The sequence below is a fragment of the Pezoporus flaviventris genome, unplaced genomic scaffold (assembly GCF_033815535.1).
Source record: "Pezoporus flaviventris isolate CSIRO_AGI_PZ_B2104156 unplaced genomic scaffold, CSIRO_AGI_Pfla_v1 ptg000007l, whole genome shotgun sequence".
Taxonomy (NCBI): Eukaryota; Metazoa; Chordata; class Aves; order Psittaciformes; family Psittacidae; genus Pezoporus; species Pezoporus flaviventris.
The window spans coordinates 31,552,805-31,580,019 of record NW_026892555.1 but is presented as its reverse complement, the minus strand read 5'-3'; the positions used below and the strand labels follow the sequence as shown (position 1 = coordinate 31,580,019).

The following is a 27,215-nucleotide window of genomic DNA, read 5'->3' as shown; positions in this document are numbered from 1 at the left end:
ATGCTGGTTAAAAACATATTAAAAATGGATTTTGAAGAAATCAATATTTACCAAAAATAAAAGCCTACACCAGATGTTTAAGATCATATCAGATGGTCTAAGTTTGCATCTGCTGTTCTGTGTATATTGTCCAAATATACTTTATACTTCTTATACATGCACAGAAGTAGAATTTTTGTGTCTACATATTTGCATGTAAATATGTGAAGGTGCTGCAGTAATTTATGGGTATATAAATTATTTGAGTAAGAAAGATAGGCCTACTTGTGTAAGCTTAATGGTAGCTGAAAATATATAATTTATTCTGTAGAACTAGAAAAACAGTGTAGGAAGTAATAGCTGTTGTGAACAAGTATGCCAGAAATTAGTATAGTTTGTCCCCAAGTAAGGCTGGAGAGCTTTAAACTAGATTCAAAGGGGGATGGGGTTGTAGCTGGGCTTGCCCCAGTGGGGCAGCACTCCAGAATTAATGAAGACTGGGAGGCCTCCTATAATCCTAGGGTGAAATCGGTGTGCTTAGCTCGCTCCCTGAAATGTCTGTACACCAATGCGCGCAACATGGGAAATAAGCAGGAGGAGTTGGAAACCTGTGTTAAGTCAGGAGACTCTGATCTGGTGGCAATTACAGAGACGTGGTGGGACAGCTCACATGACTGGAATATAGTCATGGAGGGCTATGTCCTTTTCAGGAAAGACAGGCCAGCCAGGAGGGGTGGTGGGGTTGCTCTTTATGTGCGGGAGCAACTACAATGGACCGAGTTCTGTCCAGGGACAGATGACGAGCGAGTTGAGAGTCTGTGGGTGAGAATTAAGGGGCAGGCTGGCAGGGGGGATACTGTTGTAGGTGTCTGTTACAGACCACCGGATCAGGGTGAGGAAGTTGACGAGGCCTTCTACAGGCAGCTGAGAGCAGCCTCACAGTCACAGGCTGTGGTCGTCGTGGGGGATTTTAACTTCCCTGATGTTTGCTGGAAGGACCACTCGGCAACCCAGCCGCAGTCCAGGAGGTTCCTCCAGTGTATGGATGATAACTTCTCCTGCAAATGGTGGATGAGCCGACCAGGAGAGGAGCGCTGCTGGATCTCATCCTCACTAACAAGGAGGATCTGGTTGAAGCAGTAAGGGTTGAGGGCTGCCTTGGTTGCAGTGACCACGAGATGGTGGAGTTCAGGATCTTGTGTGGTAGGACTAGTAGAATACCAAGTAGAATTGCAACCCTGGACTTTAGCAGGGCAAACTTTGGCCTTTTCAAGCAATTGCTAGGGAAATCCCATGGGCAAGGCTGCTTGAAGGTAAAGGGGCCCAAGATAGTTGGTTGACATTCAAGGATTGCTTTTTCCATGCTCAAGATTGGAGCATCCCGACACGTAGGAAGTCAAGGAAGAGGGCCAGGGGACCTGCGTGGCTAAATAGGGAATTGCTGGGTATGCTCAAGTGGAAGAGGGGAGTTTACAGGTCATGGAAGGAGGGGCTGGCCACTTGGGAGGAATATAAGGCTGCTGCTAGAGGATGTAGGAAGGCAGCTAGGAGGACTAAGGCATCCTTAGAATTAAACCTGGCAAGAAGGGTCAAGGACAGCAAAAAGAGCTTTTTCAAATACATGGCAGACAAAACTAACACCAGAGGCAATGTAGGCCCACTGATGAACGGGATGGGTGCCCTGGTGACAGAAGATACAGAGATGGCAGAGTTACTGAATGCCTTCTTTGTCTCTGTCTACTCTGCTGCAGGCAGTCCTGAAGAGCCCTGTACCCCTGAGACCTTAGATGAAGTCAGGTCGACGGAGCGGTTTGCCTTAGTCGATGAGGAATGGGTTAGAGATCAGTTGAGCAGTCTGGACATCCATAAATCCATGGGTCCAGATGGGATGCACCCACGGGTGCTGAGGGAACTGGCGGAAGTCATTGCTAGACCACTCTCCATCATCTTTACCAAGTCTTGGGAAACGGGAGAGGTGCCTGAGGACTGGAGGAAAGCAAATGTCACTCCAGTCTTCAAAAAGGGCAAGAAGGAGGACCCGGGTAACTATAGACCGGTCAGCCTCACCTCCATCCCTGGGAAAGTGATGGAACACCTTATCCTTGGTGCCATCTTAAGGCATATCAAGGATAAGAGGGTTATGAGGGGCAGTCAACATGGCTTCACCGGGGGGAAATCATGTTTGACCAATCTCTTAGCCTTTTATGAGGAAATAACACGGTGGATGGATGATGGCAGAGCTGTGGATGTGGTCTACCTTGACTTCAGCAAAGCATTTGACACAGTCTCCCACAGCATCCTCACGGCTAAATTGAGGAAGTGTGGACTGGATGATCAGGTAGTGAGGTGGACTGCGAACTGGCTGAAGGAGAGAAGCCAGAGAGTTGTAGTCTCTGGGGCTGAGTCTAGTTGGAGGCCTGTAACTAGTGGAGTGCCTCAAGGGTCAGTACTGGGACCGGTATTATTTAATATATTCATCAATGATTTAGACGAGGGAATTGAGTGTACTATCAGCAAGTTTGCTGATGACACTAAGCTGGGAGGAGTGGCTGACACGCCAGAAGGCTGTGCTGCCATCCAGCGAGACCTGGACAGGCTGGAGAGTTGGGCAGGGAATAACTTGATGAAATCTAACAAGGGAAAGTGTAGAGTCCTGCATCTGGGCAGGAACAACCCCAGGTTCCAGGATAGGTTGGGAAACGACCTGTTAGAGAGCAGTGTAGGGGAGAGGGACCTGGGGGTCCTAGTGGACGACAGGATGACCATGAGCCAACACTGTGCCCTTGTGGCTAAGAAGGCCAATGGCATCCTGGGGTGTATTAGAAGGGGGTGGTTAGTAGGTCGAGAGAGGTCCTCCTTCCCCTCTACTCTGCCCTGATGAGACCCCATCTGGAATATTGTGTCCAGTTCTGGGCCCCTCAGTTCAAGAAGGACAGGGAGCTGCTGGAGAGAGTCCAGCGCAGAGCAACAAAGATGATTAAGGGAGTGGAGCATCTCCCTTATGAGGAAAGACTGAGGGAGCTGCATCCCTATAGTTTGGAGAAGAGGAGACTGAGGGGTGACCTTATAAGTGTCTATAAATATATAAAGGGGGAGTGTCACGAGGATGGAGCCAGGCTCTACTCAGTGGCAAACAATGATAGGACAAGGGGTAATGGGTACAAACTGGAACACAAGAGGTTCCACTTAAACTTGAGAAGAAACTTCTTCTCAGTGAGGGTGACGGAACACTGGAATAGGCTGCCCAGGGAGGTTGTGGAGTCTCCTTCCCTGGAGACATTCAAAACCCGCCTGGACACATTCCTGTGTAACATTATCTAGGTGTTCCTGCTCTGGCAGGGGGATTGGACTAGATGATCTTTCGAGGTCCCTTCCAATCTCTAGCATACTGTGTGTGATACTGTGAAGGCAAAGTGGTATTTTCTTCGTCTGAAATAATACCTACATAGACAGTATCAAGCTTATTAGACTATCTACCAAGGTTTTAATGACATGTTGTAGTTAAACCCTGGAGGATTTTGGTGGGGTTTTTGTTTTTTTGTGGGGGTGGGGTTTGGTTGGTTGGTTGTTTTTTCACAAAGAAATTTCAAAGTAAAATAGTGGCTTTGTCTGACATGGAACTGCTTTTCTTGCTCTGTTTTTCAGCAATCCAGTATTTGCAAAGCTGCCATACATTATGGCATCCTAGATAATGAAGGTGGTTGGGTTGATGTCACTAGGCAAGGAAGGAAAAATTACTTTATCAAGTCTTACAGAAATGGCATTCAGTCAATTGGGTAAGTTTTCTTAAAATGTGTGGAAATTTTTTCACCTGTTCTTTTGTATTACATGCAAAATATTTCACAGTAATAGCGTTTTATTCATACTCTTTATCCTAAAGAATATGAAAATGATGTAAAAGGGTATGTGGATATGCAGGTATTGTATCCATTCTGAAACTTCAGCCTAGTGTTTAATGATGGGCAGAAAAGTGATGCAGTCATGATATGAAAGAAGGTGAAATGGTTATCAAAATCACTTGGGCAGTAAGTTAGTATTTGTAGAAATATTCTCAGTATATGAAGGATTAAATTAATTGATTTTTTATGTGATATATTTATTGTAGAAAACAGGGGACTCTTCATTAGGGACTGTAGTGATACGACAAGGCCTAACGGGTTAAAACTTACACAGGGGAAGTTTAGATTGGATACAAGGAGGAAGTTTTTTACTGTGAGGGTGGTGAGGCACTGGAATGGGTTGCTCAGGGAGGTTGTGAAAGCTCCATTGCTGGCAGTGTTCAAGGCCAGGTTGGACCGAGCCTTGGGTGACATGGTCTAGTGTGAGGTGTCCCTGCCCACGGCAGTGGGGTTGGAACTAGATGATCTTAAGGTCCTTTCCAACTCTAACTATTCTGTGATTCTTTATTGTCACTGAAGTGGCTTTGTTTTGGACAAAGCTGGTAATATTTCCAAGGTTGGACCATGGGCACCGTGCATATGAACAGTATGAGCCAAGTAGATAATACACCTCTTCCAATATGTTTGATAGTTGCATCACAATTCCACAATTTACATATTATGCTCCAGTATTTTGCACAATTTCTGCTTAGGCCAGTGGTGAAATAATACTGCATACTGTGGAAGCCTCATTTGGAGGTGTACTATATTGTTTAGGTGCTTGCCTTAAGACAGGTGTACAGAAACAGATCCAAATACTTGTTGACATGCTAAAAGGAAAACGAGTGAAAAAGGGTCTAGAAGTGAATACTTGGCTGTTTCCATATGTAATCATCCTGTGATGGGACAACATCATTATTTGTATGTTTAAATCTAAGATATTATTAGGATTTGCAAATTACACTTCACTATATTTTAATATGTTCTGCAGAGCTGTACATTGCTGTCCTTATTTCTGTCTATTGTTAGTATGTATGTAATAATGGTATGTATATAACAGTTAATATAGGAGTAATATTGACCTAAGAGAAAACATAAGTTTGCTGATGTATTTGGCTCAGGTGTGAACCCAAGAGTAAGGATATACGTAATCATTCGAGGCGGTACTCTCACATACAACAAATGCCACATACTAAGATGCTTGTCAAAATTTCTCTTTTCAACAGATTTACCTAAGCCAGGATAGAGAGAAACACACTGACCAGGTAGACTAAATTCAGTGGCCTATAGTTTGGGCTGCCTGGGTAGCACTTAAATCATTGATTTCGATCTGTTTCTTTGGGTCATCTGATGATCTGACTGTGGTTTAATTTACTTCCTCTAGAAATGAAGATACACACAAATCTCTCTTTTTTTTTTAATGCTGTGAGAAAAAAAGAGAAGTAAATCTTCATTATATCAATACTAACATATTAGGAGCCAGCTTTCTAACAAATGTAGGAGTAGTTAAACTGTAGAAAATCATCAAGCTAGAAGGAATTGATTTCCTGTCACTTGAAATCTCTGTATTTCTATGACTTATGAAGCAAAACTGTATTGAGTGTTTGGTCTACAGAGTATATTTAGCACCTATCCTCTGAGAGCTAGAACTCGGAACAAGGTATTAACACTTGAGTTTATTTGCTATGGGCATGGATAATCTTGTCATTGCTGAACATTACTGTTTTTGTTTTGTGATTCGGATGTTGTAAAAAAAAAATAAAAATAGATGACATACACAAAATACTGTTCAAGGACCGAATCTGTACCTTCCTATCTATAAACATATTTCAGGAAACTCATGCTGCTATGTGTGCACAAGGACGACATAATTCTTCATTAGTGTCCTATAGTATTTAGCGTATCACCTTTTAGAGTGAATTTACAACATTTTATGATCAGGCATCAGTTTCATAAGTCAATCTGTAAGCCAAAGGTTTGGGATAAATAAGGATGATTTACCAAAGTTTCAGCCTTCAAAAGGCCCATCAGTAAGGCCGGGGATGCCTTGCATCTAGCGGGCTCTCACTAGTGTCTCTAGATGGAGCCATGCATAAACTACATATCAATTCAATGAGTAATGCATATTGCATAACAGAAAGACAGAATATGTAATACCAGTGCAACATAAAACAGATCTCCTAATCTTCAGCTCCTTTGATTTAAGATCCGGATTGCTAATACAGATTTTTGTTCAACTGTTGCATTTTCATAGTACAGGATACCATTTTTAATAGTATTTCAACAAGCTAATCAAAGATAGAATCACTGTTTGACAATGCAAGGGCAACAGAAATTTGAGCTAACTCAGTGAAAGCAAATTGGAAGCCACTAAATGAGCAAATATGAAATTGGTGGACCATGCAACTAAATAAACCAATGCAAGCAAACAGTTTCTGAAAGCAAATCACCATGCTGTGGAGCACATGTCTAGAATTTGCTGCAAAGGTGGATAGGGAATAATTTCCTTGGGGTTTTGTGGTTTTTTTTTTGGGGGGGGGGGGGGGAGGGGGTTGTTTTTTTGTTTTTTTGTTTTTTTGTTTTTTTTGATTGGTTGATTTGGTTTGTTTGGTTTTTTTTTAATAATCAGTGACTTTGTGAGTACCAAAAGCGGCACCAGCTTCCTTGTTACATATGAAAAATACTAGAATCAGAGGCATATCCAATGGCTAAAAGGGGAGCAAAAGAGGAGGAAAACATAAGAGGAGGTGTGAAATGGAAGTGTTCATAAATTCTCACAACAGAAAGAGTATACAGGAAACAGATACATCCAGGTACCACGTAATTACTGAGAAAAACAGACTTTTGTATGTTATCATAGAATCATGGAATGGTTTGGGTTGGAAAGGACCTTAATGATCATTTAGTTCCAGCTCCCCTGCCATGGGCAGAGACACCTTCCACTAGACCAGGTTGCTCAAAGCCCTGTCCAGCCTGGCCTTGAATGCCGCCAGGGATGGGGCAGCCACAGCTTCTCTGGGCAACCTGTGCCAGGGCCTCACCACCATCACAGTAAAGAATTTCTTCCTTAATTCAAATATAAAACCACCATCATTCAGTTTAAAGTCATTACTCCTTGTTCTATCACCGCATGCCCTTGTAAAAAATCCCTCTTGTAGGCCCTCTGTAGATACTGTTATACTGGGGTTTTCATGATACTGGTGAAAATTTACCATAGTCACAGGATCCAAAAGTAAAATTTCATTATTTTTTCCAAGAAGACTGCTATGAGAAACTGTGTTAAGTGTTGGAGCTGTTGGTAAGAATGTACCTTTAGGGAGAAGTGAGTGATCTCTTCTGATAGATGGATGCTTCTGACCAATCACAGATTTTGGTTGCTACATTTTGAAGGACAAATAAATTGCATAATTTGTTCCTTGCACACTTAATCTCTTAGCAGATTCAATTACTGAAAGACTTTAACATGCATTCCTGGTTTTCAGATTCACTGGGAGTACAAAGTAAATGTGTCATTGCAATAAATAGATTCACAACGGGTGAGAGGGACTGCAGTGAGTAAAACTTATTTGGAACAGTGTCTTGAATTGATTTTTAGATTCTCTAATCAAAATTTTTCTATTTAAAGAAATCAATGAGATATGTTATTTATTGACTATTTCTATTTTTTCTTCTTCAGAAAATATCAGTCTGCTAACTCCTTCACTGTCTCTAAAGTAACAGGTTAGCATTTATTTGTTATAAACTCAGTACTACTTTGAGTTATGTTTTTTCTAAATAGCACACATTTATTTGTTTCTGTTTTATTTTCTTCAGTTCAAGCTATCACCTGTGAAACAACAGTGGAACAACTATGCCCATTTCAAAAACCAGCCTCACACTGTCCAAGGTGAAATTCTTTGATTTTTATTAATATAAAGTGCTGACATATTTTCTATCAGTTTCTTATTATCTATAGTTTTCATTGATAAAGGTGGGAACAGTAGCTGTTAAAGTGAAGCCAAAAATGGTTTACTGATATTTTGTTCTTTGGTCTAAACAGAAGGCCAGGTAGGTACAGGTGATCTACAGGCTTTTGTATTTGGAGAATCTCTTTTACCCATAAATATCCCTTGGCAAATCTTAGTGAAATCATCGTTGGTAAGACTACAGACTGCACAGAAAAATTCCTTTTTGTATTTCATTGTCCACTATTATATCTGTGCATATTAGGAAAAATACCCTTTGTTTCAGTTTGCTCGTCTGTAAAACCAATAAAATAAAAAGATATGGTACAGGTATTTACCATAGAAGTTATCCATTTGTTTGGGAGTTCTGAAGGATAGAGCAGAAAATGTGAAGTATATATATTTAAGGTAAGGTGTGGTCTGCAAGTCAGTTAACATCTTTAAATAGATGTGCCATTTCTTTAAAGCCTGCATTTTAACTCTTTGAAAGAAGCCTGTGCCATAATATCTGGAGGAAGGAAATCAGTAACAGTTCAAAAAACCATAGATGAGTCAAAGGTAAATACACTATAGCATGATTTGCCGCAAGCTAAGCTGGAGATATCCACAGGATTACTTTCATAGCAATTCTACAGCCAATACAGGAAGCAAGTACAAAGCCAGAACTGCTAGGAAAACATCCTTCATGTAGCACTTGAGTCCATGGACTTGTTTGGTGCTTGACTATGACTCCTAGCTTTTTTGCTGGAAGATATGGAGAAGTAAGCTAAGGAGTGAAATGCAGGAATGGATGGGTACAATCTCATGCTTAGATCTTTTTTTCTTCATTAAAAGCTAAAACTAGCTTAACTAAGGGAAATATAAAGTCTGCCTTTAAGAAAATCTGAAAATAAAAATAAGGTTAAAAATTACTAATTCTGATGCATCAGCTGAAGGAATTTGATAGCAACAGTAGTTCATTCAAGATTCTGTGAATGCCCTTAAGTTAATTCTGAAAACATAGTCTCTGGTGTTTCAAGCAGTAATCAGCTATGGCATTAATTGCACAACCTCATTTTTCCCTCTCATGCCTTAATCATAAATCAGCAGGCCTTCAAAAATCCTCTGACATCTTGCTTCCTCAGACAAAAATCTTTTTCCTAGCTGCATGACCCATTTTTCAAATGAAACAGCTCAGAGTAGACCTAGAGCTGACTTGTTCCTTGGAGCAATATTGGAATTACCAAATAAGATGTTGGATGCCTTCTATACTACTGTTATCCTTTCACATGGTTTTACTGTGCATTTTGGAGCTGTATCAGGCATGCATCACAGTTTTCTGAAAGGTTAACAATATGCAGTTGACTAAAGACAGGTTTGTTTTTTTTTTCAATAGCTTTCTGATATCCTAGAATCAGCCAGGAATCTCATTACTTTCCAGAGTTTTTCAGTTTAGCCACAGATACCAAGTGCTGACCCTCATTTTTAGTTCCTAAATTGTCTTTCATCACCACATCAGCATCATAGCGGGTCCTCATTCAGATCTGCCTCTCCTGAGAAGGTATGCATATGTACAATTTATATAGGATGCTGTAGAAACAATAATATAAAAGGGAAGAGCCTTTCTTCTCACTGGCTTTTCTGCTGGCCTCACATATGTTGAACACGATCTGCTTATCAAAAGGGAAGAAAACCAGACATGTCCGAAAACAGGAATATGTTTTCAAGCAGTTCATTACAAACTACAACTTACATCAGCAATGCTTTCACCTGTATTGTCAAAACCTTGAAAGCTAACAGCCTTTTAGTATTGCCGTAGACCCATATAGGTAGAGCCACAGAATCAGCTAGATTGAAAAAGACTTCTAAGATACCCCCAGGAAAGGGGTATGCATCAACTAGGTTTATACTCAATAATGCTGATGTTAAATATGATGCAGTAGTATTCTGATATCATTCTTTCTAACTGTGTGTGGTTTATTTTTGATATTCCAGGGTGTATTGTCCTCGCAACTGTATGCAGGCAAATCCACATTATGCTCGTGTAATTGGAACACGAATTTATTCTGATGTAAGTATAGTGAGTTACACTGTAGTATGTAATAAAATATAAAACCCTATGAAAAGCTATAATGTAAAGATAATAAGATTTAATACAGATACTTGGTTCTCCTCTATATCCTCATTTTTTACACAGTCTTTTCAAAAATTCTTTTTCAAAGGCTCTCTTTTAACTTAGTACTGAGCTGCTGAAGATGCAGGAAGTTACTTGAAAACTCAGTGTAGACTTCAGTAGTCTCCGGACCTATATTTTGAACTTGTTCAGTATAGGCAGTGTATACTCATTTAAACTTTTGCTCTTTAGACCCTAATGCAACCATAACTTCTGTCAGATTAAAGTAACAAAAAAACAAATATATCTGAGAATAAATGTCTACATCTCATTATTTTGGATATTTCTTAACTGTGCAGATAGCTAAATACTTGCAGTAGGATTTTGATATATTTGTGGTAGTATCTCACACTGTCATATTATTTTAGCAGACTAATACTGGGTTTTTTGGTTTTTGGTTTGGTGTTTTTTGTCATTCTGTCTACTAGTCAACTTTCTTCTCCTTTCCTTTCTGTGTTTAGTTCTGAAGTGGGTAGAAAGAATGAAGGGAGAATTCTTTTTTATGCCTCTCCTATGTCATCTCTCTATGGAGAAGCCAGGATGCAGTGGCAGAGAGCACAGTTTACTTTTTTGTTAGTACATTGTATGTTTTAACTGTCTTTTAACTGTCATAGTGACCAGCAGGGTCAGACAATTATTTTCTCTACTTTCCATCACTTTAAAATGTATAAAAATAATCTGCAAATATTTATTCACCATTATTTTGAAATTAACTGATGTCTGTTGGATTACCTGGGTAGCTTGTCCTGAAAACATTCTTGTCCATAAATATTGTTAAATGTTTCAGAAGTACTTCCAGTTCAGGAATATAATTGATTTGTGCATGTGGAACTTGGTCCTTAATGTGAATAAGAGAGGCAATGAAAACAGATTCAAATGAAAGCCCATTTTGTGGAAGATTGTTTTCTTTCAGTTCTGTGGTTGCAATCAAAGGCTACAGCCAAGGTTTCCTAGTGAGTTAGAAAAGATTTTGTTGTAGGGGAAAGATGACTCATTTCTGTTTAACTTACAGAAGAGAACAGATACAGAATACATACAGAATATATATTTGCCCTGGTTTGAGAAGTCTCATATGACTTTCATTATATTATGCTTTAAAATAATTATAGATGTACTATCTCATTATTCATCTCCATTGTATAGTAATGTGTGCAGCCATACTGCTTTTAGGAAAAAATGGACATAAATACAGGTAAAAAAACAGGGATGGGACTCAGCTTACCGACTTCAGATGCTGTCAAGGGTAGGTTGCTACATTGGTGGTGCCTGTCTAAGTTATACTGACAGTAGCTTGCAGTACATACAGGATAGTGGTAAAGGAGATAAAGGCAGCTGCAGCTCAGGATTCATTTGGCTTTTCAGAGTGTCTGCTTCAGTATGAAGTGAATTGCCTAACAGAGATGTCTATTCCTCTACATTTCCTACAGAAGGGTTCTAGGGCATCTAGCTCAGATGTAGACAGATGTGTCCTACCTGTATCAGTACAGTAGTTTCCATTGATGGTATCAGCATTATGCAATTTTCTGCAATGTTTCTTTGTAGCTAACATTTAAATTATTTTAAAACTAAGAGACCTCTAATTGAAATTTTCACTATATGGCTGGGTATTTTGTGCATTGTTATGTGTTAGTTACTGAACTAGTTTCAGGTAAAGTACTTACAGAGAATATTTGTTCAATATGTGTCCTCTTCTTCATTTTTTCCTGTATTCAAAGTCAGTTTTGTTCATACATACAGAGAATTCATTTACCCACGTCATAGAAAATGGGTTTGAAATTGCAGTCCGTGATCTACTGGATTGAGTCCACAAAACAGATGGGATTTTTTTGTGACATTCCTACAAATTCTTTTGTTTCAAAAATGCATATGTATATTAAATGTATGTATGTATGCATGTGTGCATATATGTACATGACCATTTCTTTTTACTAGCTTTTACTAGCTTAGGCTACTTGCATTCAGTATATGAAGATTTTGCAGAGATACTGAGGAAAAAGCAAATAACATTAATAGATGTCACTAGTGCAAAAAGATAAGTTTACAAACCCATTTTTGTAGCACTCATTCATAAGAATCCAGTTTAACCTTTCCTTTTCTGGCTTTGATCTGATCAGGCATTCATTCTTAAACTGATTTCATATTTTGCAGTGACTTCTTTTCCTCCCTGTTCCTGAGAAGGGTTTTCCTCTGATTTATCAGTAGTGATCTTTCTTTTCCCCAATGATGCCTCTGTCTTTTTCGTATCTCGAGTGTGAACTGAAAATGAAGTTGCTACTATATTATATTACTAGTAATTAATAGTGTTCTCCTAGTTCTTCACTAGTAGTTAATTGCTTATAAACTTCACCTTTTGTTTCTTTAGACTATAATCCTGTATTGTAGAGGCCATTTTCCCCTTGTATATTTGAAATTGCTCATGATCAATATTATCTTTAGTAACTCCCATAGTATACGTACATAAAGAATGCTATAATCCTAAAAATAAGACAACTACTGGTACACAGGGAGTCTTGCAGACTTGGGAGGAGGAGGGAAAGTACAGAGGAACGTAAATGGCATCCCTTCTGGCATGTTCAAACCTGCAGCCAGCAGTGTGAAAAGAAAAACCAAGGTGTCTTTGTAAAAGGTTCTTTGTATAAACAATTTCAAATCTTTACTCCTAGAACTATTGTAACATTAAAAGACAAACTGTTTAACAGTGGAACTGGCAAGTTCTGTGCTTGGAATGAGAGTAGGAAAAACATTGCTATTTTAAATTCCTGATTTTATATAGCATCGCGAAATGCATATATAGCATCAAATAAATGCAATTATTGTTTGAATAGTGGTCTGTGTGACCAGCTATTGATATTTATATTGACTACATTTTTAAGGTTAGTCGTGGAGCCATCTATTGCAGTGAAGACTTTTTTCCACAAAACAACTTGGCTTGAATTGCAGATTCACTGTAACTGTAACTACACTTTGCTGTGCTGTGTCTTGAAGATTGGGACCTGCATTCTGGAGTACCTAAGAAGTTTCATTCTTCTGGCATCTTTTAAAATGCTCAAAGAGTAGTAGAGGACTGCAAGTTTAAGTCAATTATTTAAATTAACATTATCAAGTTTGTTACTGAGCAATCCTTTGTTGGATATTATTTATGCTGCATAGGATCATGAGAGGAATTAGCGGCCAGAGAATGTAGGTTTCACTGAGGTGAAACTGCTGTTAACTTCACAGGGAATTTTCATAGAATCATAGAACATCACATTGGAAGGGGACCTCAAGGATCGTCTCTTCCAACCTTTCTTGGCAAAAGCACGGTGGCCCAGCACCTGGCACAGCTGAATCTTGCAAGTGTCTAATGTTGGTGAATCTGGCACTTCCCTTGGGAAATTATTCTAATGGCTGATTTTTCTTAATGTGAAAAATGTTCCTTTTGTGTCCAGTTGGAATCTCCCCAGCAGTAATTTGTGACCATTACTCCTCATCTTTTCCATTTGAGACCTTTTAAAAAGGGACTCTCCATCCTTGATGTGCCCTTTAAATGCCATTTAAGTATTGGAGCATGGTGATAAGATCTCCCCTGTGTCTTCTTTTCCCCAGGCTGAACAAACGCAGTTCTCTCAACCTTTCCTCATATAGCAGCCTTGCCAGTCCTTTGGTCATCTTTGTGGGCATTCTCTGGACCCTCTCCAGCCTGTCCACAGCTTTTTGTATAGCGGGAACTAAACTAAACACAGTATTCCAGCTATGGCCTGACAAGAGCCAAGTACAGTGGGATAACCTTGTACTAGAATTTGATTACACAAGGTGATACACTTGTTGATGTAACCCAGCATCCTGTTGGATTTCTTTGCTGCAGCTGCACACTGTTTACTCAAATTGAGCTTGCTGTCCCCTGGGATCCTCTTTCCACAGAGCTGCTCCCCAGCCTCATAGATCACAGCCTGTGCTGCATTCCTGGATTGTGTTTTCCCAAGTGCAAGACCTTACACTTGTTGAAATTCATAAGGTTCTGGTTAGTCCACTCTTCCTGCCTATCCAGGTCATCCTGCAGGGTGGCTCTCCTTTCCAGGGTATCCACTTTCCACTCAGTTTGATACCATTGGCAAACTCCATTAGGGTACATTTCATCACATCATCCAGATCACTTATACTAAATAGTGCTGGGCCCAATACTGATCCCTAGGGCATCGCACTAGTAGCAACTTCCCAGTTACAAAGGAGCTATTCAGCACTACCCTCCGAGTATGACTTGTCAGCCAGTTCATCACCTACTGCACAGACCACTTGTCTAGACTATGATGCATCAGTTTCTCTAGGAGTAGGCTTTGGGAAACTGTTGAGAGCCTTGAAGAAATCCAGGTAGACAACGTCCAGCGCTTGCCCAGCATCAGCTGAGCAGGTTACTTTGTCACAGAAGGTGGTCAGGTTTGCTGAGCATGATTTTCCCTTGGTGAATCTCTACTGGCTTTTCCCAGTCATGACCTTCCTTTGACTTGTGATAGCCCCCAGGAGGATTCGTTCCATATATTTCTCAGGAACTGAAGTAAGACTGATGTGCCTGTAATTTCCTGGATCCTCCTTTAAGCTCTTCTTGTGGATGGGGTGACATGAGCCTTCTTTCAGTCTTCTGGGATGTCCCCCAATCTCTAGAATTTCCCAAAGATAAGGAAAGCGGCTTTGCAATGACAGTAGCCAGCTCTCTTAACACCCTTGGATGGATGTTGTCAAGGCCTGTCAATTTGTAGGGGTCAAGCTCCTGTAATAGTTCACACACCAACTCCTCCTCCTTCACTGGTGCTGCATCTGTGTTTGCAACCTGGATTTTTGTTTTCAAGTCTGGTGCACAAAAGTGCTATGTAATCTTGCCTGCATAAAGTTTATGGAATTAGGCCCTGATTTAAAAAATCTTTTGAAGCAGTTGGAGTCTTCGCCTCCTATTTCCTCACGCAGTCTTGAGGAGCTAAAGCCGTTAGTTGGTCATTAATCAACTGGTTTAGCTAAGGAATGATTTTAGGCCTCTATCTTCTGTTTGATGCTCACATTATACTTTTAATCTAATATGCTTTTAGTACTTTTCTCTGCCTGGGTAAGATATGCCTGGGTCTATGCCTGGCTTTGAATATGGATCATTTCACTGCTGGTAAAGGTTTTGTACTTAAAGAAGGAATTATTTCAGTCAATCCCTCACCTTTGGGGTAGGACATCCTTCTAGAAACACATAACTGCATGTGCCTTTGCTATTCTGCAGCTCCCCTGTTCAGCTTTGGCTGGGGATTAAACTGAATCTCCTGTTCTATAACAATTGACTAAGGTTTGGAGTTCACTACATCTCTGCTGTTGAAGTGAAGGCTGATAGAGCCTTTCATTCGAAAGGCTCAAGAATTCAGACATGTCCCTGATCTTTGAACTGAAATAGTCTGAAATAAATGATTTTTGAGGTCATGCTGTGGGAGATCTTTGAAGAGACAATGTCTGTATTCCTATAAAGTGGCCTATTTCCTATGAAATGAGTCTAAATACTGTAAGATGAATAAAACCAATCATGCAATAAATATAATTATTCTATGTTTCCTAGAATTTGGTTTAAATGCCTTTACTTGTTTCTTCTAAACAATTTTAAAATAAAAGGATGAATAAAAACTAATCTCCTCCTCATTCTTTCTTAGATATCCAGTATCTGCCGGGCAGCGGTACATGCTGGTGTAGTCCGCAACCAGGGTGGTTATGTTGATGTTATGCCAGTCGACAAAAGAAAGGTGTACATCGCTTCCTTTCAAAACGGGATATATTCAGAAAGGTAAAGCGCCCAGTTTCAAAGATTACACTTTAATCTTCACCTCAGTAAGATTTACAGTCTTGCTTTGTGTCTGTTTGTACCTGGGCAGTGCTAGAAAACTTGTACCTGGGGCAGTGCTAGAAAACAAATAAATAGGCCAACATGGGAGATTTACAGAGCTTGTGTAACAGCTGTGGTGACTTTGGAGAAGCTGTGGTAATAGAGCTGCCTGCCTCCTCTAAGCTCATAAATCATTACCCTAGAAAGCTGCTTATGAAATAAAATAACTCTCTTGTTTACTTTACTGGTTCTGTTGCAGCTAACATATTTGATAAGAAAATTGCCTTTGCTTTCTTTGGGATGTTTTTTAAATTAACATTGGTTATTTATTCTGTCCAAGTTAGAGGATCTGCAAGAGATAGTTACTAATAGCTAATGCAGGTTCATGATGAAATTCATTACTAATTTACATGGTATTGAATTAGTGGGCCTGAATCATAAATAAATATTAAAAACCATTATAATTCACTACGACATTCACTATCATTAAAACTTTTTTTTTTTTAATGGTTTGACTATTTTTAACTGTTTTTCTGAAAGACATGGAGATGCTGCTGTGTATTTCATTCTCTGATGATAATGAATGGTGCATGCTGCAGGCTAAATTTAATCCCTGAAAGAGTTCTTCTGGTTGTAAAGGAAGAAAGAGAAATTACATTAAAAAAAAATCCCTCTTGCACCAGTCTTTTAGTCCTGTGAAACTGGGAGTGATTGTTGCTTCTAAAACTGTAGGCTTTCCAAGAAACTTGAGTGGGAAGAAACCTCAAAAAGTTTCTGTAAAGAACTTGAAAGTAGGGAAAGAGTATTTTTTTCTTATTTTTAATTGGAGGTGGGAGAATGTGTTGCCTCTTTCCCTCAAAACTTTCAACAAGCCTGGAAACTTCTGAAATATAGATTTCCTTTGCTTAGTGAATGACTTAATTTACATATTCTTTGACCCTTCCCAGTGACCCTCCAGTTACCTCAGAAAGAGAGCTTCCTTAGTGACACTTTTGTTCTCCATATTAATCTCCTCATTGAGTAGAGATGTAGGCAGGAAAAGAGATGCAAATTTAATCCTTAATTGTACTTTAGTATTTCGTTAAAGTTAGGAACATCAGCAATTTAGGAAATAGTCTCATGCAAGTTTCAGATGATGGGTTGATCTAATGCCCTTGCAGTCAACCTGTTTCATTGTGCCCTTCCTTACTTTCACCTCCATTTCCCTTTTGTTCCCAGGTATGCCTCAGACAGTTTGCAAAAGAGAAAACAATGGCACCATTAAATGTGATATATTAGTTCAGTATGTAAGACAAAAAAATATTTATTCTAACGAAATTTCATTGTAGTTGAGTACTTTAGTTTCATTCCTTGTGAAATCAGATATTCATTCAGAAGAAATTTTCTTGTTTTTGTAAAATATCAATTCCTTATAGAAATCTATTCATCATATAAGCAACTAACAAGTGATTTTTTTAGGTCTGCAAGTTCTCTCTGAATATAATTATTAGAATAGTGATTATAAAGATGGATGATTTCTCTTCTTCCTAAAAATTTTTTTTTAGTAGTTTGTTTTAAAGAGCATTATTCTTTAAATAAGAATCTCTCATCATAAAGGATCGCTTGAATTTTTTTATGCTGTTACTTGTTTATAATAAACTGCTTGAAAAAAAAAATTCTTTGTATTTGTAATATTTAAAAAAAAAATTCTTAGCTGAGGTTATGAGTAGTCACAAGAAGAGTCGCAGGATTCTAGAATTGTCTTTAACAATTAAAAAGAAATGTCATTGGAGTGTTGCAGTCTTAAAAATAACATCAGGCATGTTTTTATGTTTCAGTTTACAGAATCCTCCAGGAAGCAAGGCATTCAGAGTATTTGCTGTTGTTTGAGTCTGGCAAGTAAAATGTGAAACAGGCAAGTGAAAATGGAGCACTTAGAAGAGAACAATGAAGGCCATTTCTTATCATTCCTAAAACTTGTATAAAGCTGTAACATTATTGTACAGAAGTTGTATACTGCTTTCCACCAAAAAGTTTAAATTACATATATATATCTTAATGAAAAAAATCTGTAAAAGTAAACATGGGAGAAGAATTCATTTGAAAATCTATAATGATATATAACAATATTTTGAATCCTGTGTTAAAAATTGCTATATTTTCTTAGCAGTTACTCCTATACAGTTAATTTGTAACTCACAAATGTCCTTTGTTTTCTTCATCTGAATATATTTTCTATGGTGCTTTATATATGCCACTAACAATAACCTTAAAGCTATACCATAGGGAGGTCTGAATTTTTATTTCCAATGTACATAAATGAAGCCATCCAAATAATTCTATAAAATAAATCATGCCTCAAAGTAAAATAAATTTATATATAACTTTTTGATGATTTACAATATCATTAGCCACACAAGCACAAATGAGGAGATAGACTGTTTTCAGTTTCACACTAATCATAACAAGTACAAACACCTATTTTGAAATAAAATGGAAAATATAAAATATAGGGAAGTCCTGGGTCATATTAGCATGTTTCGCACAAAAATATTTTCATTAGACTGGGTCATTCATGTTTATTATTTCTTAAATATGTTAGTAAATGTCTATTTGATGCTGCTGAGCTCTGAGTTTGAATAACCGATTCATTATAGCCCAGTCCTTCACATATCTGTCTTGGAATGGGAAAGTGAGAGATAGATATGCATAACCTTGAAAGATCTGAGGAAATTTTCATCCTGAGTAACCTGAAATTAAGGAATAAGCCATCCGTTCTGCAATGCAGTTCTGCACATATACATGATTTATTTTTGCCATGTGATTCCTTTAATTTACCTAAATTGGTTTTCAGCAAAAACGTAGAATTGTACACATAAAAATTGCACACTTGAAACCTTAAGCTGTGCATGGTATCCATATACTGTACATTAATATGAGGGTAAATGTTCAAAAAACAAAGGCTAGTCTTGCTCCTTATGACCTGTCACATACTCCTGCAGGCCAGGAAGTATAGTGGTATGGAGCCCAGTGACTATTATGTCATTTGCTTCATCATTTAAAAAAATTCATTTATGGTGAACAGCCCTGTGCATTAATTTTACCATATTATGGTATATGAAGAACATGTAGTGATGATACTATGTTTCTTTCTATGAAAAGTGTATTGGTGCTTTAAAACTGAAAAGCTGTTAAACTTTATTTTTGGTATATTTTGTTTCTGTTGTTGAATTTATTTCCTTCAAACTTGTGAACTTATTCATATTCTTCATATTTCAGAATACTATATTCTGCCTTCTGTTTTGCTACATGTACTACCTCATGTAGTTAGGCAAGCTTTGTCAGGTTTTTGAATCTGTTTTGAATAAAATTAATTTACATAGTAAGAGTACCTTTGACAGCATTTATTTTTTAATTATTTGTCCTGCCTCAATAAGACAAAAGTAACAGGCATCCAAAATCTGCTTTTTCTGACCTAAACATTGCAAGTGTAGGACCAACCCGTAGACATAATCTGAGGTTCTAAAAGCTGTAAAGGCAATTTAGACACATAACTTCCATTAATTACATTGGGGTTTTCATGGATAAATCTTCTGCTCATTTTTTTTCAAGTGCTGACAAAGTTCTTTAGGAGCAGATTGCTATCTCATTTTAATGGGATATTTAATGCTGTGTCATAAGTGATTATAAAAAAATTCACCACCTTTTATTCTGTCCAGCTCTTTCCTGTTGTGGTGTGCAAACATTCCTAGCTACATTTGTTGGTAACAAGCAGATTTTTATATTACACATGCTTTTTTTGCTTCATAAGAGTCATGGTCAGCTTGAGGGTTCCATGTGGGAAATCTGTTTAATTGATGAGGGAGAAAAGGAGTCTTTGATGTATAACCTGTTTTTTTGCAGGTGGTGGCAGAGGGCCATTGAAAGAAGCTTTATATAGGTTTTGCAATACTGGCATTAACTGTCCTGCAGAATTGAAACCAAAGCGCAAGCAGACCTTGACTGTGGTAGGAATCTCAGTCAAAGGCTTGAGGTAGACTTGTACCTCCTTTCCTTGAAAGCTCCAAGGCCGTAACAGAGAAAAGCCTTGCAGTACCTAGAGCTGGGACTGTCAGAACATAAAATGGAGTAAAGGCTGAGATTAAGGCCATGCAGAACTGCTAAGGGAGGCATTTGGAAAAAAACAGTATAATTGCAGCAGTAGTGTTCCTTTCCACACAGGCAAGGCACTTTCTTGCATCCTGGCCTTGCCACCCAGCAGCTCTCCATGTCCCCTGCCTGGCCTGTGGTCCCAGCAGTTGCCTCAGCAGCCCATGGGAAGCCTGTAAGGTACTGCAGAGCTTGGCTCTGATGACCAGGCCGGTAGGGTGAATGCCTTTCTTTGGGAAGGGCAGAGCCTGGGCTGTTGGAAAGGCCAAGACAGTCACACCTTCCGTCATAACCACAGCTTCCTCACTTTTGCTAGGTGGGTGAGTGGAGTCCCATGCAGAAAGAGTTGCTGCACCAAATTTTTCCCTTTTTCCCACATTTGTTCCTGGTACCTTTTTGTTCTGTATATCTCTGATTCTTGTCCTCTCTCATCTGTAAAGTCCAAACTGCGTTTGCTGGGACTTCCTGTGCAAGGGGGCAGGGCTGGATCCTTGGTGCTTTAACAAACAAGTTAGTGTTTTTTGGGAGAAGTGGGGGCTAGCATCAGTGCGTGTGGATGGTTGGTGTGAGGAGCTCTATTAAGCAACACAGTGACGTGAATAATGGGAGGCAAGCAATTCTTTCTCTCCACATCTGTTCTATAAATTTTGGACTCCTGTTGCCTTTCCACACGTAATGATTCTATTCTGTTATAATAAATATATTCCAGCCAGCATCAGCTTTATGAGAAATTCTCTCATGTATTTACTATAAGTAATGAGTCAGTGAGTAGACATTTCTAAGCAGTTGTAGACTGGGACCTACACACTGGTATTTTTGTCTGCACCAGAAGCAACTGTATGCCAGATGGTCAAAACTAATTAACACAAAGACCAGATGAGTAACTTGCACTCACTTGCAGTATCAGAAAACTTGTTGAAGCCTAATGAAAAAAATTTAGCTGAAAGTAACTTTAAAATGCTGAAGAATCACTAACTGAGCAGTTACAAAATTATGTTCTCGACTTGAAAGTAAAAAAAAAAAAGGATAATGAGAAAGTAAAGCTGAAAGGGCGAAAATATCAAGGAATGTAAACCCACTAAATACAGTAGGTCCTTAAAAGCTTGTGTGAATCAAGGGAGAGTACATATGAACCTTTGTCTATAATCCTGTGGTATTTTCCATTATGACCTGCTCCATGAGGAATCTTTTCAAGAGAAAAGCATAGGAATCATTTGGAGAGGAGTCAAGTATTTGTCAAGCATAGTTCACTTGCCTGGTGAGCTTTTCAGTAAGGAGGCATCTGTCTGCTATGCTGCATCTCTTCCAGCTGGAGTAGCTAATTTCATTACTAAACAAGAGCGAGTATGAAAGAAAGTGGTCAGACCCAAACAGATAATTTTTTAACAGTATCTACCATTTTGATTGCTATATATGGATACTTTAGTTTTAGGGAACTTGGGATGCATACTCATGTCAGCAGATGACTCGTAGATCTAGCTGGACATGAACTTCGAAAACTAAGAAACATTTCCTAAACTCTGTGGATACTGAGGAGTTTTATGGGGTTTACAGACTTCCTTGTATCTGATTTCTGCGTAGGGGACTGTCTGATCTAGAATTTATACATAAAGTGGTTTTGGAACCAAGCCTGAAACACAGGTTGGGATAATGTGTGTGAGTTTACAGGCTTTTAACTGACGAAGTACTCAGTTTCAGGTTTTATGTAAATGTCTAGACTGTCAGCTGTCTGTGGATTCTTAGCAAATTTAAAAGAAAAGGAACATCAGCTTTTGTGTGTATTGATACATTTGCTGAGTAAAATGCACAGCACTTTACTTCAAATGGCAGATATGTAACCAAGTTACTCACATAAACAGTGTCTTCTGTGTGCCAATTGCTTTTAAAGTATGTTTTGAATTTGCTTAAAACTCAGATAACCCAGTTTCCTTTGAATACACAAGGGAAGGTTTATTTCCTTTAGTCATACAAAGGGTCAGATTTAGAACTGTAAATATTTGGAAGTTCCAAAGATTATTCATACGGTGCAATATGCTGTTTGAAAATTTATATAAATACTGTATGAAATACTGTACTGTCACACTTCTATGTCTTAAGGCTTTTTATAGCGTCTGTGGAACTCTAGGGAATTATAAAGGAATGAAAGGCCTGAAGAATTTTGTTTCATTCAGTGTATAGTACGCATCTTACAGAGCTTTAGATATACAAATGATAGCATACTTTAGTATTCAGAAAATTGCATGTGACTTTATAAAAACAGACATTGTGCTTACGGGAAAAGAAGCCATGCTGTCAGCCTTAGCTTTAGCCTGCCTTTGTTGTCAGGAATAAATGATGGAACTAGTATAATACTGATATCATTGTTATTAAATGACCCCTTGTTGTGTGCTAGGGGACAATGAAAATACAATAAAGTGTGATTCCTACTTCATGTTAACATAGGATAGTAATGTGACACTTGAAATTTGCCATCAGCTGTTCAGTGATCTGTGTCAAATATCTTGTTCATCTTAGCCTGTTTGCTAGGAGACAGATGCCTACGTCATTAAGCCTTCATAGCGCTTTGTAAAAAGTACTAGTAATGAGTCTTACATTTTCAGAAGCTAGCAAAAGTCCCCCAGTTGAACTAACTCAATCTAATAAGGCACATGAAAATGCAACTGACTGAAGGAGGAAAGTAAAGAAAATACCAAACAGGCAGTCATCGTGCTCCATGTCTTACTATTCACATTGATTTCTGCAATAATTACCCTAGTTATTCAATTTAATATCAGCCCCCAGTGGTGTATGCAATATTGGTTTTGTCTGTACTAACAATGGGGTGAGTGTTTGAAGGCTAGCAGCAAATTTGTTGGTTAAGAACTGAGATACACTGGCCAAACAACGTGACTAAGTTTGCAGTACTGTGTCTTCAGTTGCCAATGGCAGTAACTCTTGGTCTTTTAATTGCCTAATTTCATTTAAAGCATAAGCCTTAAAACAAAATAAAAATGTCAGCACATGATAACTCTTTAGTAAGAAGTTCAGTTGTTCAAAATCCCATTTATTTCAGCTGAACAGAAATTGCTGTAGCTAACACCAGCAGTATTAGCAATAATCTCCTTGAAATTTTATTTATGCAGTTCAGTAAGCTTTATTTGATGTGTTTGCAATTATTTCTGCAAGAAAGTTTTTTATAAGACAAAATCCTTATTAGGAGTATCATCTTAGAATAAATACAAGCACTTGCATTAGATTTGCTTGCATATCTTACTGCAATTACTTCCAAAGGCTGATAGACTCCTAAGAATTTGTAATAATACTAATTACTTTTAGGGTGCTCAGGACACAAGAAGATCAGGGAGTTAATAATACTTCCAGACTTACTCTACATTTTGAAAAACAAGTACTTCAGTTGCTTAATTATTCACTTAGGCTTGTTTATATGCAATGTAAATAGCAAGCTGGCTTTGACTTCTCATAAATTGCTGCTACTGTACATCCCAAAGATATATTGGCAACAGTTGCTAAATAAATCTCCCTGTAGTCAGTCCAGTCTTCATTCCTTATTTATCTGCTGAAATCCATCTGTTTCTTGGTGGTGGTGGGTGTTTTTTCCCTACTGAAAGAGCATGTCTTCTGAATAAGCATTTCTTTTATTGTGTCAGAACGACTCCAAGACCTTTGGGGCTGCAGGCTTCACTAGGCACAGAAACAGAGCAATCATTTTGTGCAAAAGGACTTAGTTTCAGATTTTGGATTTAGCCCAGTTCAGTACACAAAGAAGGACATTGTATGAATTGATTTAGTGCTTGCTGTACTGGAGGTGATAGTCTTACTCTGGCACAGCTATAACTGAGCCAAGGAATAATTTTGTGAAAAGCTCTGACCCCTTCTCTCTTACCCAGTAAGAATTATGGGGCAAATTAGATCAGTTTGCATTTTTAAATAAAAGGAATAACTAGAGAGATGGGTTTGGTGGCTTGCTGATAAAAGCTTGCCTTTTTGCCACTTATTGAGGGTTTAAGCATGTTATACCAAACACATTCAGTGATGTGCATATCACTGTGATATGTTTTTTTTCCCTTGGCAGTAATGTTAGAACAATTTATATTCAGAAATCTTCTGCTCTAGCAGCTTCAAAGCCCACATAATTTTAAAACCGTTTCCTAGAAATTATTTCTTTTTTTTGTGTGTTAATTTGTAATACGTAAAGATTTGGTATTTTCTCTTGTCCTAGAAATGAATAAGTCACACCTTGAATGAGATGTGCTGTTGCACCTACTACACAACAAAAATATAGTTTTTTTGATTTAGGACTTAATACTTTGAGACAATTTGTAGTTTTCTTTACAATCACTGGAGAAGTACAGTCCAGTTGAAACACCTAAAATATACTTCAGGAAAACCACCATATCTACAATGATTTCTCAGAAGACATTCAATGCTTATTTATCTTACATCAATACAACAACTCAGCATCACTGCTATAGAAATTGCAGTCTCTGGAGTCTATGATTCCCCAGAAGGCTGAGTTTTGAACCCATCTTTTTATTTAGCACTAGTCAAAAGCATAGGCAAAGGACTCAGTGCCCCTTGTAATACGCTGAATAACTTAAATCCGTAGTCAGTTGAAGAATCAGGCTTTAACAGGAAAGGTGAGATTAATTTGCAGCTGAAAGCTAGAATATCTGAGGTCTCAGAATATAAGAAATGCCTTTTAAAAGAAAGCGGGAACTTTGATGTATTAGGAGACAAACTTACATGCCTGTGTCACATGGATCATTAGTAGAAATGGTTGATGTTGCTACAATACAAAGAATAAATCTTAATAAAGAGTGATCTCAGTACTGTCTGTTTACTACCCCAAACAAAATTCAAATCTCATTGTTTTCCTTCGTTGTGTAAAAATAGGCAAATATTGAGGTCAGCAGGGCTGAGAAGGAAAATTTGTGTGTAGTTTGACTAGTAGGTGGATAAGAGCTTTCTGAGGTATACTGATGCACAAAAATCTGATGCAAATTTTTGGTTCATTCACAAGCTCCCAAACTCTCTGTGAACAGCTTTCTAGCAAGCTTTGTTCTTTGTGCACACAAGTCACTTAAATTGGTGTCCATTTGTGTTACATTTACCTGTTTTGTAGGACAGGCAGACAAAACTGATTTTTTTTTTGAGTTTTTGCAAATATGGCTCTATTTAGTGATAGCTGTAAGGTGAAATGAGAAATATTCTCCATTGTATGTCAGAAATACGTATTTATGCCTTGAAAATGCTTATAATACAGAGCTACTCCCCTTAGTATTCTCTAAGGAAATAATAACTATTGGGAACTGGTACCTTTTAGAACTGCTCAAAGAATATGGAGATGATGGATCATGAAGGTCAAATTCAGAAAAGTATTCAGTAAAGCAGAAGACACGATGGGGGGTGGTTTGTTTTGCAATTTTACTACAGAAAGTTTCCCAAATTGCTTAGATTAGTTAGAAAGTGCATTTTACTATGTCTTCTAAACTGAGCAATCATCAGGTTTCTCTTAATTTCTACAGCTAGATATTTAATTATTTAAATTTGTAGATAAAGATGTCAAACCCCCCCTTTTTTTATTCATTACTAAGAACTTAAAAATGAACTGAAATTCCTGTAGTCTCTTCAATTTTGATTGTTCTTCCAAACTGTAGTTCACTGAAGATCTCTACCAGTTCATTGGTCAGCAATACTCTCCATACATACGTATTATCATAGAATCATAGAATCATAGAATAGTTAGGGTTGGAAAGGACCTTAAGATATTGCTAGATAGCAGTGTGTTAGAAGTGAAAAATCCAGAGAATCTGCATTGCTAAGAAAGTTATAAAAGAAACAATAATATGTGGGTTATCCTCACAGTGTAAGGACGATAGTCTGCTCATGAGGAATGCAGTTTGTGCCCCTAAAAATCTAATGTAGAGAAAATAGCTTCTTTCAACCTACCGACTAAATGGTATGCGTTAGCTGAAAGACTTGTTATTCAGTACAACTTCTAGGTTTGACCCTGAAGTTACTAAAAGCATCTGCACAGTTGAAGTTGTTACCCAACTCTCACTCATAACTCATGCCTAGTGACAGAAGTGACTGTGAAATAGAGGTAGTGTCTCTCCTCCCACCTAATCCAGCTGCTTTGAGTCTCAGCAAGAGCATAAATGCCTCTTTTCCTTCCTAGTCAAAGGTGGCATTTACAAAGAAAGAGAAAATCTTGAGAGGATGTCTGTGGCGATACTGCACTGCACAGCAGGGCTAGGGGGATGGCAGACTCCTTGCAGGGCTCTGTCACTGGAAATGTTCATGTGAAATCACAGAGAGGAGAGGGAGGGAATCTTGCCATACCATGAACATGCACAAGGAAGCATGATAACAAAGGCATCTTCAGCCCAGTAACAGCAGTGACAGCAGGCAGGTTTTGTGCACTAGAAAATTTAGCAAACTATTGTGAAGTAGTCAAGCTGTTAATTGCTAGATATAATGCTGCAAGTATGATAAATGGAAGGTTGGGTTATCTTTTCAGTTAAACTGGTGTAAATCATATAAAAGAATAATCCCACCAACATCTGTGATGCTCCTCAAAAACAAGTACAGATAGTTTTGCTTTTCCTAATTGTAAGAATACTTCTGTAAGAAGCAAGGGTTTTTTTTTTTGCCAGATTAACTGTATCAGTGTGCCAAATGTTTTTAGTGGAAGATGGATAAGCATTGCCTGTTCTGAATAACATGTTGGTGCTAGGTGACTTAAGAAGAAGTCTTTATAAACAGGTAGCTAATCCATTTCACTGGGACATTTAAGTGTAGGGTGATCACAGAATCACAGAACACCTGAGGTTGGAAGGGACCTTTGCAGGTCAATTGGTCCAAGCCCCCTGCTTAAGCAGAGCCACCTAGATCAGGCTGCTCAAGGACCATGTCCAGACACATTTTTAATATATCCAAGGACAGAGGCTCCACAAACTAGTTGGACACCTGTGCCAGTGCTCTATCACTGTCAAAGTAAAAACATGTTTCCGGATGTTCAGATGGATCATCCTGTATTTTAATGTATTCCCATTTCCTCTAGTACTGTCACTGGGCACCACTGAAAAGAGCCTGGCTCCGCCTTCTTCACACCCTGTCATCAGGTATTTATACACACTGGTAGTATCCCGGAGCTTTCCCTTCTCCAGGCTGAACACTCCCAGCTCTCTCAGCTTTTCCTCATAGGAGAGATGCTGCAGTGCCGTAATCATCTTTGTGGCCCTTCATTGGACTTTCTTCAGTATGTCCATGTCCCTCCTACACTGGGGAGCCCAGAATTGGGTCCACCA

General features: G+C 38.4%; 1 protein-coding gene across 4 annotated transcripts in view; it reads left to right on the top strand.

Annotated features, from left to right (window-relative positions):
* CRISPLD1 (cysteine rich secretory protein LCCL domain containing 1) overlaps nt 1-19,142 on the top strand; it is a 41,953-nt gene extending 22,811 nt beyond the window's left edge. For 2 of the 4 annotated variants that reach the window (XM_061448263.1, XM_061448266.1), the window contains 6 exons: nt 3,625-3,755; nt 7,534-7,577; nt 7,671-7,743; nt 9,776-9,851; nt 15,608-15,738; nt 17,595-19,142. In XM_061448263.1, the coding sequence (XP_061304247.1) occupies nt 3,625-3,755; nt 7,534-7,577; nt 7,671-7,743; nt 9,776-9,851; nt 15,608-15,738; nt 17,595-17,646 (507 nt within the window). In that variant the 3' untranslated portion in view covers nt 17,647-19,142. Of the gene's footprint in view, nt 1-3,624; nt 3,756-7,533; nt 7,578-7,670; nt 7,744-9,775; nt 9,852-11,096; nt 11,413-15,607; nt 15,739-17,594 lie in introns of those variants that run through there. The other 2 variants (XM_061448264.1, XM_061448265.1) reach the window with 2 other exon arrangements.
* The last annotated feature ends 8,073 nt before the right edge of the window (nt 19,143-27,215 follow it).